Below are 17,621 nucleotides of genomic sequence, written 5' to 3' on the forward strand. Positions count from 1 at the left end.
TTGTATCCTTTAGCTTACCTTTAGCTTCTGGCAGGCCAGTGCAGAGGCTCTCCTCTCTGCATCCAATCTGTGCAGACTCTGAGCCACGAAGGTGAGAGGCTGCGGCCACTGCAAGCTCAGGCGGCAAGTCTTTATGTGACCCCCCTCATGCTTGTACTTGATGTATTCCTGGAGAGACAGGGATCAGAGAACACATAAGATTTAGAAAATGTCTAGAAGCTTCTTAAACCTGAAGTGATATAGAGGCTGCCATATTTATTTCCTTCTAAATAATACCAGTTGCCTGGCAGTCCCACACCTGAAACAAGCACAAGGCTACTGTGTTTCCCCTATAATAAGCCCTCCCCCGAAAATAAGCCCTAGATATATTAGTGTATGGGGAGGTGTGCAGTCTCTTACCGCTCCTCCCTTGTGGCTCTGTCCCCCTCCATTCACCTGTAACAGCTCTGGTATCCTATTTAAGATGGTCGGCGCCCTCTGACCCGATCGCCGCACACCTGCAGTAAGCTGGGTTGGCTCCGTGACCGCACTCCCCTCTCGTCTCAATCAATGTGCGCCAGGGACACATCAGCGAGTGCACACATTGGTTATGAGGAGAGGGGAGCGCGGTCATCGAGCCAACCCAGCATACAGCACGTGTGCGGCGACGGTGTCATAGGGCGCCGACCAACTTAAATAGTATACTAGAGCCGTTACAGAGGAACAGAAGGGGAAGCAGCCACGAGGGAGGTGCAGTAAGAGACTACACACCTCCCCATACAGTAACAGAGTCAAGCCCTTCCCTTAAAGCCCTTGCACAACTTTTGGGCAAAAATTAATGCTTAACAGCAATAAGATCCCAGTAAGAAACAGACCAACTTCAGGCCTGACTAGCAGAATCAGGCCTGAGTAGCAGATGCCTTTTGGAAGCCATATACCTTAGCCCCGGACGGCGAGCCTGTGGCCACTTGGATGACTGTAGTCAACAGCTGTTTGGGTTGGCCAAATTCCTTCAGGGCCGCCGTAGACTCAGCATCTTCAGGACATTCTACAGGGACACGCCTGAGAAAGAGAAACACTGTCAGTTCTGAAAAGGTTTTCAATTATCCAGATCAAGGTATACCCTAAGATAAAGAGGCCTCAAATCAGCTCCAAGGCCAGCATTCACCAAAAAAAGCATTACAGCATTTGGCAATGCTGAAAACTGATTTACCGTTCATTTTGTGAAATGCCAATTCATCAAGGCTGTTACCGCATGGCAAGCTGAAATTACCGAGCAGTGAGTTAAATTACCGACTCGTGCAGTAAATATAAAAGTACTTAAAGTTTAAAGGAGGCAAGTCCACCACTGCCTCCTCTACTTTTAAACGTTTTAACCACTTTTATACTTTTGGCACCTCTGTATACATTGTACAAGTCCACCCTAGGTTACCCACCTTTTTCTTACCTACGAAGAGCGACTTCTTAATCCTGAGTGGGGTCAAGTTTAACCACTTCGCATCCAGACCTTGGTTCTTCCTTATGGACCAGAGCAGTTTTGACATTTTAGCTATGTTCCTAATTAATCAACAATAATGTTATCCCTACTTATGACACCTAAAGGAATTTTTTTAAAATTTTTTTCAAGACTAACTAGGCTTTCATTATATGGCATTTTTTTCCCCTCAAACAATTTTGTTTTTTTTATGTACTTTAACCACTTTCGGATTTCCCAGACGCTTAACTACGCCCCTATTGACTTAATTAGCGGATCAGGGGCGTTTATAAACGCCCCTGCCGCTATTGTGCTGTGCGGGCGCGATCGCGCGCGTGCACGCGCGCGCTCCCGCGCGCCCCCGCTCCCGCCCGCGGGTGCGCGCCCCCGTGCGTGCACGTGCACGTGCACCAGCTTCATTTATTTCTGGGTGGGATTGATGAATGGGAGTAATTACTCCCATCACCAATCAGATGCCTGTAACCATGAATGAGCACTGCTATAAGCCAATAGCAGTGCTCATTCATTTGTGAGGTTTACAAACAATGTTGCCAGCACTTAAGAAGATACAGTTACCTTGTAATCACTCCTGAGAGGATTACAAGGTAACTGGATCTTCTTTTCTTGTAGTCTGACTGCCACCTAGAGGATTTTATAAATATACCAGGACTTATAAATAAATATACCAGGACTATATACCCCTGATCAACCCTGATTAACCCTGATCAACCCTGATCTAATCCTAGCCTCCCTTGCTTTTTTTTTATGGTTGGAAATATAGAAATAGTGTATCTTTTCATTTTTTTCTCTTTTTTCTTTTTAAAATGCATAGAGAATAACATTATTACTAAAATAAAATATCACCCTTGAAAAGCCTAATTTGTGGCGAAAAAAACAACCTATAGATCATTCACATGTGATGAGTAGCAATAAAGTTATCAGTGAATGAATGGGAGGAGCGCTGAAATGTAAAAGTTGTTTTGGTTTTAAGGGAAGAAAACCTGTGATCCTGAAGTGGTTAAAGCCGTTTTTACATTATAAATGGCCAACGCAATCGCAAGCGTTTTTGTCTGTGCTCTCAGAGCAATTTGCGCTTAAAGAGAATCTGTATTCACAAAATGAAGTATAAACAAACATCCCTGCCTGTTTGGGGTCATCTCCTGGCCCCCTCTGTAATATTTGTGCTGCTCTCCGCTGCAATAAAGGAGGGTAAAAAAACTGTTTTATAAAAACTGTTTTGTAAACAGAAAAGATGGCCACCAAAACAGGAAGTACATCAGCAGAGCAGTGAACTTAGTTAATACACAGTGAGTACACATTGAATTCAGTCTCCAGAGGTTATGTGCAAGTTTTGAAAGAGCTCTGTGTCAATGAAGCATGACAAGCTGTGTTTTTAGAGCCTGGAGTCTCAGCTCTGCACTCCTGTCAGCCTGACAGGCAGATTCCTCCTCAGCCAGCTATTCTTTGTTCAGTTTATCAGTCTGTGTTTATCAGCCTCACAGATAGCAAACAAGCTGACAGTGAGAGCAGGGACATTGTCTGTGAGGAATAATCATCACAGGAGCACTGGAGGGGCTTAAAAGGAGTTAACTTGTTCACATTACTGAAGAGTTGGCAGCCTTCCAGACACAGGCGACAAATCTGACAGGGGAAAGATAAGTTGATTTATTACAGAGACTGTGCAAGTAGAAAGTGCTGCAGTATGCCAGAGCACAATGGAACAGCCTTAGGAACTTGTAGGATAGGAGAAATACTGCTAAAATTTTTGTTACAGGGTCTCTTTAAGCGCTTTTGTCTGGCTTAGATGAAGTCACATATGACGTAGATATATTGTAGTGGTGGAAAAAGTGGTTAATCTCACCACCTTCATTTACAGTGGTTGCCCGAGTGGTTATAACCCTGCTTTCTGGGTATATTTGAATTTACTCGCTCATCATCTCACTTTACCAGTACATACATACACCATATTGGGCTCTCTGCGTCCTCTTTTTGTATTTTGTGCGGTAAATACCTCAACATGTCAGTAAATGTCAATTCGCAAAGATAAGAGCAAGTGGTAAAGCCAGGAGAGATGTTCGGTAGTTACCTCCAGCTCTGAACTATCGAAAAGTAACAAATACCATTCGATAACACATGACAGACAGCAGAGAGCCAATAGGAAGAGCCTCCCCCTCTCACCCAATTTGCACCAACACTCTGGAAGGCGGGACTTCAGAATGGCAGAGTAAGAAGAGACAGGCTTTTCTGCGTCACTTTAGATGTACAGATCTATACAGGATTGCATAGAAGAGTGAGTGGCCTCTAGCGAAATGTAAGCACATCTAAAGGGATACAGGGAGACTTTTCCTCTCCTACAAGCTGTCAGAGACATAGGAACTTCAGTACAGGTTACTGCAGAGACTTTAGAGGACTTCTACACTACTAAGCAGGGCTTTGCGAGTTGAAGCAACATTTCTTGGTAAATAACTGAACTTCTACCGCACCTGTGTAAATCTTTGTGAATGCTGAGAAAAAATACCGCATTGGGTAATTTCCCAAATGTGTTTGGTTACCGACCTTTGTGAATGCTGCCCCAATTGTTTCAACATTCTGACTACAAAACTTCCTCAGGTCTAATGTGGTGTTAGGTTATTTCCCTTAGCTCTTTACAACTATAAAACTGTTCTGACAGAGTGATAAAACGTCTTCTAGAGAAAAAAAAGGTAGCCATTCGAATTAAAGGGAACCAGAGCTGAAATGAAAAAGAAGTTATACATACCTGAGGCTTCCTCCAGCCCCATACGGGCTGATCGATCCCACGCCTCCATCCTCCTCTGCCCGCAGCTACAAGAACCGGCTCCGCGCTGATCTGTCAGTCGGAGCCAGTCTAAGCGTAGCAGAGGTGCGTGCTCTTTGCGTATCTCTGCAGCAGTGTATGGAGAGATACGTAGAGGGCGCACTTCTCCTGCGTAGGCCAGCTCCAATGACGTCAGCAATGGGAGCCGGTTCTCATAGATGCAGGCAGCGGTGGATGGCTGCATGGGATTAATCAGCGCGTAGGGGGCTGGAGGAAGCCCCAGGTATGTATAAAACTTTTTCAATTTTTTAGCTAGGGTTCATCTCTGGTACCCTTTAAAGAGTAGCTCCAGTGAAAATATTGTAATTAAAAAAAAGTGTTTCATTTTTACAATAATGATGTATAAAATGATTTAGTCAGTGTTTGCCCATTGCAAAGCTTTCCACTTCCTGATTTACATTCTGACATTTATCACATGGTGACATTTTTTACAGCTGGCAGGTGATGTCACTGGAAGGAGATGCTGCTTGCTTTTTTAAGCATTTGAACGCAGGTGTAAACAGCTGTTATTTCCCACAATGCAATGAGGTTCACAGACAGGAAACTGTCAGGACCATGGTCCTGACATCCCACTCTGGGAGGGGTTTCACCACAATATCAGCCATACAGAACCCTCTGATGATCCGTTTGTGGAAAGACTTCTCATGAGAAAGAGAAGAGAAATCTACCTCACTAGTTAGTAAATTTAACTTTCTGGCCCATTTGCAATTATCTTTTTCTCCTGAGTTATCTCCTAGGAGATAATTGTCATATTCTCTTTAAAATAATTTTTCAGGATTTTACAATTGAAAAAGTACCAAAAAGCTGTTGAAAAAGTGCTATTAAAATTATTTTGAGTGTTTTCTGCATTACCGAATGCAGTAATTCTTAGTGAATTGGGGCCACTGTCAGAATTTTGGCAAATTCGCAGTGAGATGCTGGACTATTGCGATACTTTTTCCAGCATCACTGCAGTAAGCCACTACATAAAGCATCATACCTGTCTTCTTTATTGGACTTGCTACCCCTCTGCCTGGCCCGTGATGTCACTTCCTGTCCCACTGGAGGCCATTTCTGGTTGGATGAAGTTGTGGACTTTTTTCTGTTCTTACTTTCCAACAAACCGAGATCCTAAAGGAGGAAAAAAAATGCACGCCATAAGTTTCCAAACACCATCCAGCATATGCGGTTCCTCAAATGACCAGCAGAGAGCGCTGGTCAACAACAAAAGCATGATGTTTTGAATCAGGATGATACCATTTACTGGCAGAATACCCAAGCTGCTCTGGGTTGATCCAAAACTACTAAACAGAAGCTATTTGAAATAATTCATCTTTAAAGTGAACCAGAGACGAAGCACCCTTGTGTATTTTACCATAGAAATCAGTGGGAACATTAGAGAAAACATTTACCCTGCTCTCTGTTCCATCCTCACTGCTAAAAGTGTCTGTTATCTAGCTGAGATAAGAATCCCGGACTGAGCATTGATTCTGGCTTTGCTATAATGACTCAGCTATAATGATTCCTGAGCAAAGCCAGCAGGGGGCAGGCTTGGACTTGAAGACAGCAAAGAACACAGTCTCAGCTATAATTATTCTGTAGCAAAGCCAGACCGACTGCTTAGTCGGGATTCTTATCTTAGAGGTGATAACAGGCAAATTAAACAGAGAACAATGTAACAAAGAGCAGATTAGGTGTTTACTGTCATGTTCCCACTGATTTATAAGGTAAAATACATGAGGTTGCTTCATCTCTGGTTCTCTTTAAAGTGACGCTTAAGGGCTCTTTCACATTAGGGCAGATTTTGTGCGTGAACGCAAACAGCAGCCGTTTGCGTTAACCCAGGTAAGATGAAAGTCCATAGACTTTCATTTTACCTTTCACACCCGACGCTGCGTTTCGATGCGTTGCGGTTCCGACGCAGCCGGGCGCAGTTTTTCATCCAACGCACCCGCGAGCCGGCGTTTTCCGTCGGGTTTAATTACCAGCTACCGCCGCTGATTGCGTCGCACCGCAGATACCAGACGACACGCCGCAGGCAAACAACGCGTGCAGGAGAAAGGCTCCTGCATGCGTTTTCTAATGTGAAAGAGCCCTAAGCGGAAAAAAAATGTGCATTACGGATAATTAATAAAACATTAATAGCAAAGAAAAGAATCTCATTTTTATTTCCAGTTGTACAGCTTTTTTTTTTTTTTTTTTTTTTTTTTTTAATAACACTGCATGATTCACTTATATTTGAAGTTTACAAACTACACTCTGTATTTTAAACTATGAAACAGAGAAGAGCCAATCACTCTGATCTTCCCTGCAGTAAAACCTTATCTGAAGATGTCTTTCACCGTTTCGTTGATGTATAAATGCATCAGAAAACTGTCTGAGCTCAGAGAAGCTCTTTTGCATAGATAACTGAAGTTTCTTTAAGCGGACCCAAACCAAACTTTTTTTAAATTAAAAAAGATAAATAAACACTCCTTCAAACCTATGATCATTTCAGTGCATGCTTTTCACCCTTCTCTTTTCATAGCTAGGGTTATACAGGTGGCAGCCATTAGCAATTCCTCCATTGCCAGACACCATCTACTCCACCAGTTTGCCGGAAAAATCCCGGCAATTTGAAAGGAAGGGAGGGGTTCCTCCAATAAATGTAAAATATTTTATATTTGTCATCATGCAGCTGAAAAATGGCTGCTATTTATTATTATAATTTAAAAAATATAGATTTTATTTCTGAAATCTTGTATTTTTAATTTGGGTCCACTTTAACTCTTCCTGTACTGAAAACAATGAGACTCACACCTTTGCTACTAATGTTCTTAGCTGTACTACACATACAATTCATTATATAAGCTTTTTTTCACTTCAGGTTCCCTTTAAGTGATTGACTGTGGTCTCCCACAATGAATCACTACTGAATATGCTAATTATATCTTTATGCCCTTGAATCCAGGCTTACGTCCAGAACCGCTGTGTATAACAAGCCTATAGCTTATACATTTTTCAGAGTCGACTCAACATGCAGAGAGCCTCTTTCGGACTGTTGGTCCTCATCAGTGCATGGCAGGGATTGATATGGCTCTGTGGGATAGGGCTTGGTACAGTACAACAGAACACCCAAGCAGCTCGGGGCGACCCAAACCACTAGGTAAGTAGTTTTGGGTCACCCCTTAAAAGCATAAGAGTTAGCAAACTTTCGGCTGTTAAGCCTTCTCCAGTCTTGGTATAATGCTGTTAGTCAGATTGCAGACAGTCCACAGACACAGTCTCCTCTAGCAACAGATGTCCCCTTAGTTCTGTGTACAGTCCATAGATTGGAGCAGGCACAGAGGACGGCTCTCTTTCTGTCATCAGTATACCATAGCTACAGGAAAGAAATCAGGAAGGATCTGCAGTGACGTTCTTGGAACAAACATGGCTGTCTAACCTCCCTGGCGGTATGATTATTTCCGGATTTTAGGGTCCAAAATTGGAGACATTTTTTAGCATACTTTCAGACACTAAAACCAGGAAAAAAAATCATACTGCACAGAGATCTGCGGCAGCCCAGCATTTACTCACCTCCGTGAGATACAACGCTGCAGTTCTCCCTCCGTTCTCCAGGTGGCGCTGTAACCCTGTAGTAAGATTGCCATCTGTCGCCATAACCACAAATGGCAATCTCACCAGAGGTATGCAAAGCCAGGAAGGAGAATGGCTGCCAGCATATGGATCCCACGGAAGGGGAGTTAAAATGCCCGCTGCACATAAGGCTCTGCACAGACCTCCAGGCTTGGGGGGGGTTACCGCTCTGAGCTGCGGTTACTGCTAAGGGGGATAAAGGAGGTTTATTTTTCCTCTAAACAAAGAGGTGGTAATCCTTCCAGTAAATGGTAAGATGAGAAGCAGAGTAATCCCACCTGAAACACTTTACAGGCCTGCGCTGCCGCTTGGCGCTCTGCACCCGCTTTGCTTGGTCCATTTCCTTCCACCTCAATGGGCGTTGGCCATTTGAGTCGCAGGACAACTCTCTAGAAGTGACAGGAGGGACAGGAATAAGGCAGTGACACAGCAAAGCAGTACAAAACAATTACTTAGTGCAATTCATCCACCAAAACAGTCAATAAACCCATAAAAAGAAAAACCCTCATCAGCTAAAGGATCACTACTATGAAAAACTGTAAAATGTAGAATACATGTAAACATACATATAGGATGTTCATTTCTCCCAAAGCATGACACACTAAGGGCCCGTTTCCACTCGTGCGGTAGGAATCGCCGCAGAAAAAACGTGCATGCGGTTGTATGCGACTTTTCATGCGAATTCGCATACGATTTCGCATAGATGACTATGTATGCGAATTTAACCATGGTAGTGCCTGTGTGCTTTTCCATTGTTTCTAGGCGAAATCGTATGCGAATTCGCATGAAAATTCGCATGCCAAAACCGCATGCGAATTTCCTATTAAATACATTGTATGCGAATTTGAGGACTCTGCCGTGCAGATTTTTTCTGCACAGAAAACGCTCAGAAATCCTGACAAGTGGAAACAGTCCGATCCACTTGTATTGTCTATGGCTCTATGCAAATCTGCATGCAGGAAACGCATGCAGAGTGGCTCTAGTGGAAACGGGCCCTTAGGCCTAGTTCACATTCTAAATCGCCAGCGCTATCGCAAGCACCGATCGATTTGAGCAATCTTGAAAGTGCTTTCAGAGCGATTTTTGTTTAGAAAATCAATTTTCTACGCGCTTTAGTGGGTTTTTTTTCACAGAAATGAGTAAATACAACGTATTTATTCATTAAAAGAGCTCGGGAAATCGCTTTTCAAAGAGCTTTTTCAAGCGCTAGCGATTCCCCTATCCTTTCTATTGAATTGCAAACGCTCTGAAAAGGTAGTAGTGTAGCAGTCAGGAAGAAAAAAAAAATTATCAGATGATCTTGCAGGTTTTGGAGTTGAGGGGCTTCTTAGCATTTGCTTTATTCTTTACAAAAGCACTCCCCAGAAACAATCTATACAAAGATGCTGGAAGCCCTTCCTATTTGCTTTTGCACAGCTGGACAAAACAACCGCCATTCAGTAAGTGCTTTTGAAAATAAAAAAAAAAGACTCCCTCATGAGGACATGGACTAGTCTTAAACCTCTTAGCAGTCAGATTTATAAAAAAAAATTTATACCAACTGTAAAGGTGAGTACACACATCAGACAAAATGAAAGATCACAGACCAATTTTACCCCCTTCCATGTAGTATGAGAGCCATACACTGCACTAGGGGTCCCCAATCGTTTTGGGTCGAGGGCCGGGTCAACATACTTCAGACTGCTGGGGGGCCGGAGTATACAAAAAATTATGTAGTAGAAGTCTTTGCGGGCCAGACAGTGAAGCATACCCAGGTGACAACCTGCAGTGGACAGCAGTGTCCCCTGATGTGGAATTTGATTGGAAACCAGCGAATTACTGCTTTCTGGCTTCCATGTGGATGGGTGGTGCCAGAACTGCTATTCTATATGTGGACCACCAATATATAAGGATGTAGCTGACCTCATCTATAAGTAATACATTTTGTGTGGGGGGGGGGCCGGTAAAAAAGCCTCAGGGGGCCACATTCGGCCCGCGGGCCTTAGTTTGAGGACCACTGCTCTACACAGTCTATTCTATTGAGCGGTAAAAAAATAAAAAAAATAAAATAAAAATCTTTACACAGATTATTATTATTATTATAATTATGTATACATGCAAAAGATCAGTATCTGCAAAAGATCTGTTCCTGCTGCTGCAAAATGCATTCATAGTCTGATATCTGCAGATCTCATACACACGTTTAATGGACCTTCATCTGCAGATCAGATCCACCAAGATGGATCTTCAGATCTGCAGATAACTGTCTGATCTGCAGATGAATGGTCTGTTAAACAAGGTGTGTATGAGACCTGCAGATAATCATAGACTATGAATGCGTACAGATGCTGTACACATGCAACAGATCAGTATCTGCAAAAGATCAGTTCCTGCAAATTGCATTCATAGTCTATGATTATCTGCAGGTCTCATTCACACCTTGTTTAACAGACATTCATCTGCAGATGAGACAATTATCTGCAGATCTGAAGATTTCTCGAGTTCCCTTTAAGGCCTGTCTCCACTTGTCAGTTTTTCTGCGCATTTTCTGCACGGGAAAACTGCAACCAATATTAATCAATGGGCGGGTTCACACTTGAATGCATATTTCACATGCAGGAAAACAATAGACAGCAATGCAAAACTGTCAGACAACTCATGCAGAAAAACTGACAAAAAAAAAAAAAACAGATGGGTGGAGACACTATCATATCTTTAATAAAGAAAATTGGGTCGCACTATGGAAAAGTTGACAGACAAATAGCTCAACATAGATTTTTAAGTTACCAATTGCAATCATGAACAAGGCAATACACAGTTTAAATGGCTAATCAATAGGGATATATTCGAATATTTCCGAGTTTATGCAAATTTATGTACATTTTTATGCCAATATATGCAGCTTGAAAATGGACCAATCAATTTAAAGCGGAACTGTAAATACTTTTAAAACAACCTGTTTCACTTACCTGGGGCTTCTGCAAGCCCCCAACAGCCATCCTGTCCCGCAACTGTCCTCCATGAGTCTCCGTTCTCCTCCCGCCAGCTACTTTCGGTTTCGCTGCCGGGCCACTGAACCTGCGCCGCCCTGACCAAGCGTATTTTTTCTTTGTGTTCCTCGATATTGCAGATTGGACTTACAAGTTGAGGTACGGAACGGAGTGGCGGCGGGAGAACGGAGACTCGTGGAGGACCGGAGCGGGACAGGACGGCTGCTGGGGGCTTGCAGAAGCCCCAGGTAAGTGAAAGTGTGTTTAACCACTTCAGCCCTCAGTCGTTTTCACTTTATGCATCCGAGCAATGTTCACCTCCCATTCATTAGCCTATAAAACTTTATCACTACTAATCACAATGAACTGATCTATATCTTGTTTTTTCCACCTCACCTTTCAGCTGAGAAAAACATTAACATATTGCTGATCTACCGCCCACCAGAAAAATACTCAGACTTCCTTAAACTTGTAGATCTCCTATGCAACCTAACACTGGAACACCACAGATGGATTGTTCTTGGAGATTTCAATACATGGGTGGATGACTCCTCTTCACAATTTGGAATAGAGCTACATCGTGCCTTACTTGAACTGGGCTTCTTCCAATCAGCTCTGCTACTCACAGGAAAGGTCACACTCTGGACCTTATATTCCATACTGGGCTGTCAATAGCCAGTGTGGAAATTAATCATGCTGCCTGGTCAGACCATCACACTATCCACTTCTCCCTCTCAATACCAGCTGTCAAACACCAGGTCAAGAATCAAATAAAATACCGCCGCTTAAAAGGGCTAACACCTCAACATATCCGAGATAACCTTAGCTTTGATGAATTGACTGACTCCAGCTTGGACCCTGATACTCTGGTGTTTAAATACAACAAATGTGTGTCCTCCACCTTTGAGACCATTGCTCCTCTGCGCACCAAATATCTTACTCCACACCATCATGCACAGTGGTTTGATAACGCCATAAAAGAGCTGAAAAGACAAGGCCGAAAACTTGAGAGACTGTGGCGCAAATCTCAGTCCCCAGAAGACAAACATGCCTTAATCCTCCACTTGAAGAACTACCAAAAGGTAATCACAGGAAAAAAAAATCATCCTTTCTATCACAAGAGATTGAAAATGCAGTTAAAAAACCAGCCCAACTGTTCCGCACAGTGGAAAAACTGAAACCCCGCATTTCAAAAACTTAATATCGAGTCTTCAAAGGACCGCTGTGACCAATTTGCCCATTTTGTTCACAGACAAAGTCTCTGCTATAAGGTCCGCCATCCAACTTACAGCATCTGAGCCTAATACAGCGCTGAAGACCATTAGCAGAGACAACGTAACACCTTGGTCAAACTTCAAAGAAATTGATGAAGAAGTCACATCAAGCATCCTCCTAACTACCTGTGACCTGGATCCTGGCCCAACACAGCTCATGTTGAACTGCCCCGACCTGTTCGTACCGGTATTCCTCACAATTGTTAACTGTTCCTTACAATCAGGGATATTTCCTGCTTTACTGAAGGAAGCAATCATCAGGCCTCTCCTCAAAAAACCCTCCCTGGACCCAGATGCAATGACCAGTCTCTAAACTCCCCTTTCTGGGCAAGCTAATTGAAAAAGCTGTTTACCTCCAGCTAGAAGCCAAAATCCTACAAAACAACAGTTATGACCCATTCCAGTCTGGCTTCAGGAAACACCACAGCACTGAAACTGCCCTCATCCAAATATGCAACCACCTGCTCATGGCAAGAGACAGAGGAGAGTGCTCGATCCTCATACTGCTAGACCTTTCTGCAGCCTTTGATACAGTTGACCATGACATCTTGATAAACAGGCTACAGGAATACTGCGGCATTGATGGCATAGTTCTTCAGTGGTTCCAATCCTTCTTGAGTGGCAGAACCCACAAAGTGTCTATGGGGCCCTTCCTGTCCACCCCTGTATCACTTAAGTATGGAGTGTCCCAGGGCTCAATCCTCTCTCCCCTGCTTTTCACAATTTACCGCTTGGAAATCTAATCCAAAAACATGACCTGACATACCACTGCTATGCAGACGACACCCAACTATATCTTTCCTTCAAGCCTGGTGTGACAGACCCAACTCTAACTATAAACGCTTGCTTACGTGAACTGCAGCAATGGATGAATGACAACTGGCTGAAACTAAATGCAGACAAAACTGAAGTCTTTCTGATTGGAGGGCAGAGCATGATAACAAAAAACAACTTAACTTGCAGTCTTCACCACTGGGTGGGAATAGGAGGCACGGATCTACGCATCTCTGATCATGTGTGTAGCCTGGGAGTTCTAATTGATGGAGAGTTAAACTTAAGAACTCAAAACTCTGCTGTGGTGAAATCATCCTATTTTCACCTGATGAACATTGCAAAAATCAAGCACCTCATCCCCCCAGATCTGCCAACCTTAGCCTATGCCTTCATCACATCCCGACTGGACTACTGTAATGTTCTCTACACTGGCCTTCCAAAAAAGGTCTTGCACCGCCTACAGCTGATACAGAATACTGCTGCCACACTGCTAACCAACCAACCCCGTCACTGCCACATAACGCCAGTCCTGCACTCCCTTCACTGGCTACCTATAGAATGGAGGGTCCTATTCAAGATCGGCCTACTGACATTTAAATCCCTGAATAATCTATGCCCTGGATACATGAAAGATATGTTGCAGCTACGTAGCAATCCCGAATTCTCAGATCCACAGGTTCTAATAATCTAGTCATACCCAGAGTCCACTTGGAAACTTTTGGTCCCAGAGCCTTCTGTCATGCTGCCCCTACGTTTTGGAACTCCTTACCTCAACAGATCAGGACAGCTCCATCCCTGGACGTGTTTAAATCCAGACTGAAAACCCATCTGTTCAGTTTGGCATTTGCAGAAATATAACTTTTGTTGTGTGAATACTTCATCCTACTACCAATTACTGAATCTGAGAGAGCCTAAGCGCTTTGAGTCCTATGGGAGAGAAGCACTATAGAAATGTTATTGTATTGAAAAAGCGAAGCTTCCGAGAGAAGCTGCCGCTTTTTCTGCGGGGGAGAGGAATCCGTGATCGGGCACCATAGCCTGATTCATTGATTCCTGGGCTAACGATCCGCGTTCGGGAGCGCGCGTGCACACGCGAGAACGGCCGCGGGAGCGCACATGGCCTCGGGGACGTAGCTAGTACGTCCAGGAGGCGAAAGTAGTTAAAAAGTATCTACAGTTCCGCTTCAAATCTGGGTGGGACCTGGTCCATTTTCAAGCAGCATTTATTTGCATACAGATTTACATAAATTTGCATAAACTCCAAAATATTTGCATGTCATTGGTCCCTATTAAAACCAGTAGTTCAAAATTTAATTATACGCCTGTCTAAACTAATCGACTTGGGCTAAAGTACCCCTGAGGACCAGAAATGGTTAATGAGATGCAGCTGTGACCTCACAGGTTACAAAACATTGCTAATTACCACAGAAATAGAGGAAGATGAAATGGGGCTCTAAGCAAGATAGCAGTATTTGCTCACCGCTGATGGTCACCTGGCTTTTTTTTAGCAAGATTTGGTGGGAGTTAGCATCCACCAGGCCCCTAGACCCTCTCCAGGCCCTAGGGAACTGCCTAAATTGCCTTGTGGATGATCCGGCTCTAAATTACAAGACATGCTTATGAACCAGACTGAGCGCCGACATTAGTAACTGGTAGCTGCTTTTGATATCGCAACAGAACCCCCCCCCCCCCTACTAGGTAAATTCTCACCCTATCCTGCTGGTGCAACTCCCAGCATCCTCCCATGTGACGTGCGTACCATGTGGTGTGTGTGACGTCTAAGACCATACATGTCAAACTTCAGCCCATAGGCCAAATCTGGCCCTCAGAGCTATCAGATTTGGCCCTCAGATGGGTTCCTCACTTTGCATTATGTTTGACCTACTTAGGACCACCAGAAAAGCTATATTGGGCTCTATTCATAAAACATTTGTGGCGAAAAAACTCCTGGAGGGAAAATACCGCAGCGGTATTTTAGACTTTTGGGTGGTCATTCATAAAAATCTAGCCAGCTGCGATGCAAGAGCGGAGATCTCCCGCTGAAGGCTGGCGGTAAGCTGTCGGAAGGCATGCGGAAACACTGAAGCCAGCAGAGTCCCTCCGTGCACTGCTCTCTCTGGGAGGTCTGTCCCATTCACTTGTATGTAATCCGCAAAATCAGAGGAAGCGGTATTTCCCGTCCACTTACCGCTTCCTCTGAACTTTATGAATGGCCATTTTGTTACTTTTTTCTAGATAAATCTAGAAAAACACTGGAGAAGGCGGAAATTTCTCGCTCTGCTGGGGGATTGTAGATTTTCATGCGGGAACAGCTTTTATGAATGCCCACTTTGCTAAACGGACGGGAAAATCCGCTGTTTTGAGCGCAAAACTTGCAGTAACCTTTTATGAATAGAGCCCATTGGAGGATAGGCCCTAGATCACTAGAGAAGGCATATGGGGAGGGGGAAAGCACTAGGTACCAGGGAACTGTATAAGTGAAGGAGGGGCCACCAGACACCAGGAAACTGTATAGGGGAGGGAGGACCACTAAACATTAGGAAATTGTACAGGGGAGGGAGGAAGAACCACTAAACACCAGGGAACTGTATAGATGAAGACGGAGGGCCACTAGATACCAGGGAACCATACAAGAGAAGGAGGTAGGCACTAGACACCAGGGAACTATGAGAGAGAGAGAGATGGTCACTAGACATTGAGGCTGGCCTGCAACTTGGTCCCAGGGCTCAATTTAGGTCAACTTTCTGTTTGACACCCCTGTCTACAAGGAAAGGGGGGGGGGGAGCTGGGGACATTTAACACTTGGAAGATCCATTGCCTGCCCTTACTCCACACTGTCTCATGGTCGATCTGCCCATAGATTGCTAGATGTATGGGCACCTTAACCCCACCACTGAATTGTAAGCAAAATATAAGTTTTAGCTGAAGTTGGACTAGATTTACAAAACTGGAATGTCCTGAAACAACATCCTTCATTGGCCTCTTGTTTGCCTCAGATGGCGGCTGGCACAGAGCAACACTCTCACCCCCAGAGCCCTCCATATGTGATCTGAGCTCATCTCTTGGTGCAGCAACTGAGCAGCAGAGATTTTCCAGCGCACTGGTGAAGTCTGGCAGTTACAAAACATTCTCCTTACATGGCCTTGGCGGGTGCTGGAATGGGTGTAGGCGATTTTGTCCTCGACCTGGGAGGTGCGAAGTGCTTGGCTGATGACTTTATGCAGAAGATTCTTTGGCTCTGGGAATTGTCTCAGCAAATCCTTAGACTCTAAAGAGAGAGAAAAAAGGCAATGGAATAAAGGCCAGGCACTCAGAAGAGATTTTCACTGCAGGGGCCATTTACACCCAAGGAGCGGTCAGGGGACTCTGTCGCCCCATCGAGGGGACAGGGGACGCCGCTGCCTGGTGGAGGAGTTAGGACACCGTCACCCAGTGGAAAGGACAGGGGACACCCGGTGGGGTGGAGGATACAAGGGACGCAGTCGCCCGGTGGAGGGGACACTATTGCCCGGTCAAGGGGACACCCAGTGGAGCAGACAGAGTATGCCGTCACCTGGTGGAGGGGACAGGTGATGCCCAGTGCAGGGAGGCCATCACCCGGTAGAGGGGGCACCATCACCCGGTAGAGGGGGCAGCATCGCCAATGCCCAGAGGGGACACTGATGCCCAGAATGTGGGCAGGGGCCGCCCATGCCTGGGAGGGGGGTGTGGGGGCACACCGGTGTCCTGGGAAGGGACAGCTGTGAAGGGAACAGGTTAAGCTCAACGCCACGCAAGGGTCATGGATGCTGATACCCAAGGAAGGAGGGGGGACCCTGACACCTGAGGAAAGGGCAAGTGACATTGGCACCTGAAGACTAAGAGGGAGCTGGAACAGTGAAACCCGAGGACTGTCTCACCTCTCCCCATGGGATCGTCTTCCTCCGGGTTGAGCAGCCGCCTCCCTGCACACAGTGCCCGGATATGCAACCCGGGGACCCGGTGTAACACACGACTTAACAGCGGCATGACAGCCAAGGACGCCGCCATTTCTACAGCACCATGGAAGGGTGGCATCAACCAGAGCGCCCATCGGAACCACAGCGACTCAGGAGGAGCCCAGGCCACTAGTGGTATTGTAGCTCAACTGTACTGAACAAAACCTTGAACTTCCATTCATACTACTATCGATATGTACCCATTTGCCCCACCCCTATGGTCATTGAGATCGGTGCCCCATGCTTTCCTTGTGAATTATCTCTCTTTGAAGTTTTGGTACATTTTTATGTTGTTACCAAACTATACTGAACATTAAAAACCTGCATTCCCTCAGATATAGGAAATGTATTTTTCTACTGAAAGTTTAATTGGCTCCAAACTTTATTCCCATCCTTTAAATTGACATATTTCTTATTTTCAAATGTTAAAGGAATACTGTAATGAAAAATAAAAAAGTGAGTTTAACTTACCTGGGGCTTCTACCGGCCCCCCGCAGACGTCCTTTGCCCGCACCGGGACAAAACGATCCCCTGGTCCCCCGCCACGGCTCGCTTCCGGTATTTGCGACTTTAATGACACAAGCCTCTGCGCCTGCACGGCCCTGGCCGCACGTGTCCCCACTTTCAGTGTATGATCTAGCATTGTATTATCACCTGTATTGTGCTTTGTATCTTATTGCTTATTACCTGTATTGTGTTGTCGGTCACCCCTGTTATCATTGTTTGTAATCTTATGTATCT

At 44.8% G+C, this 17,621-nt stretch overlaps 1 protein-coding gene across 1 annotated transcript in view; it reads right to left on the reverse strand.

Moving 5' to 3' along the window:
* Positions 1-16,937, reverse strand: part of DHX30 (DExH-box helicase 30) — a 53,178-nt gene extending 36,241 nt beyond the window's left edge. The window contains exons 1-6 of the mRNA XM_068235299.1: positions 16,803-16,937; positions 16,041-16,171; positions 8,165-8,275; positions 5,269-5,399; positions 918-1,041; positions 19-168 (exon numbers count right to left, since the gene is read on the reverse strand). Coding sequence (XP_068091400.1) covers positions 19-168; positions 918-1,041; positions 5,269-5,399; positions 8,165-8,275; positions 16,041-16,171; positions 16,803-16,932 — 777 coding nt within the window. The 5' untranslated portion in view covers positions 16,933-16,937. The remainder of the gene's footprint in view (positions 1-18; positions 169-917; positions 1,042-5,268; positions 5,400-8,164; positions 8,276-16,040; positions 16,172-16,802) is intronic.
* Between the last annotated feature and the right edge of the window lie 684 nt (positions 16,938-17,621).

Source organism: Hyperolius riggenbachi, chromosome 5 (genome assembly GCF_040937935.1).
Source record: "Hyperolius riggenbachi isolate aHypRig1 chromosome 5, aHypRig1.pri, whole genome shotgun sequence".
Classification (NCBI taxonomy): domain Eukaryota; kingdom Metazoa; phylum Chordata; class Amphibia; order Anura; family Hyperoliidae; genus Hyperolius; species Hyperolius riggenbachi.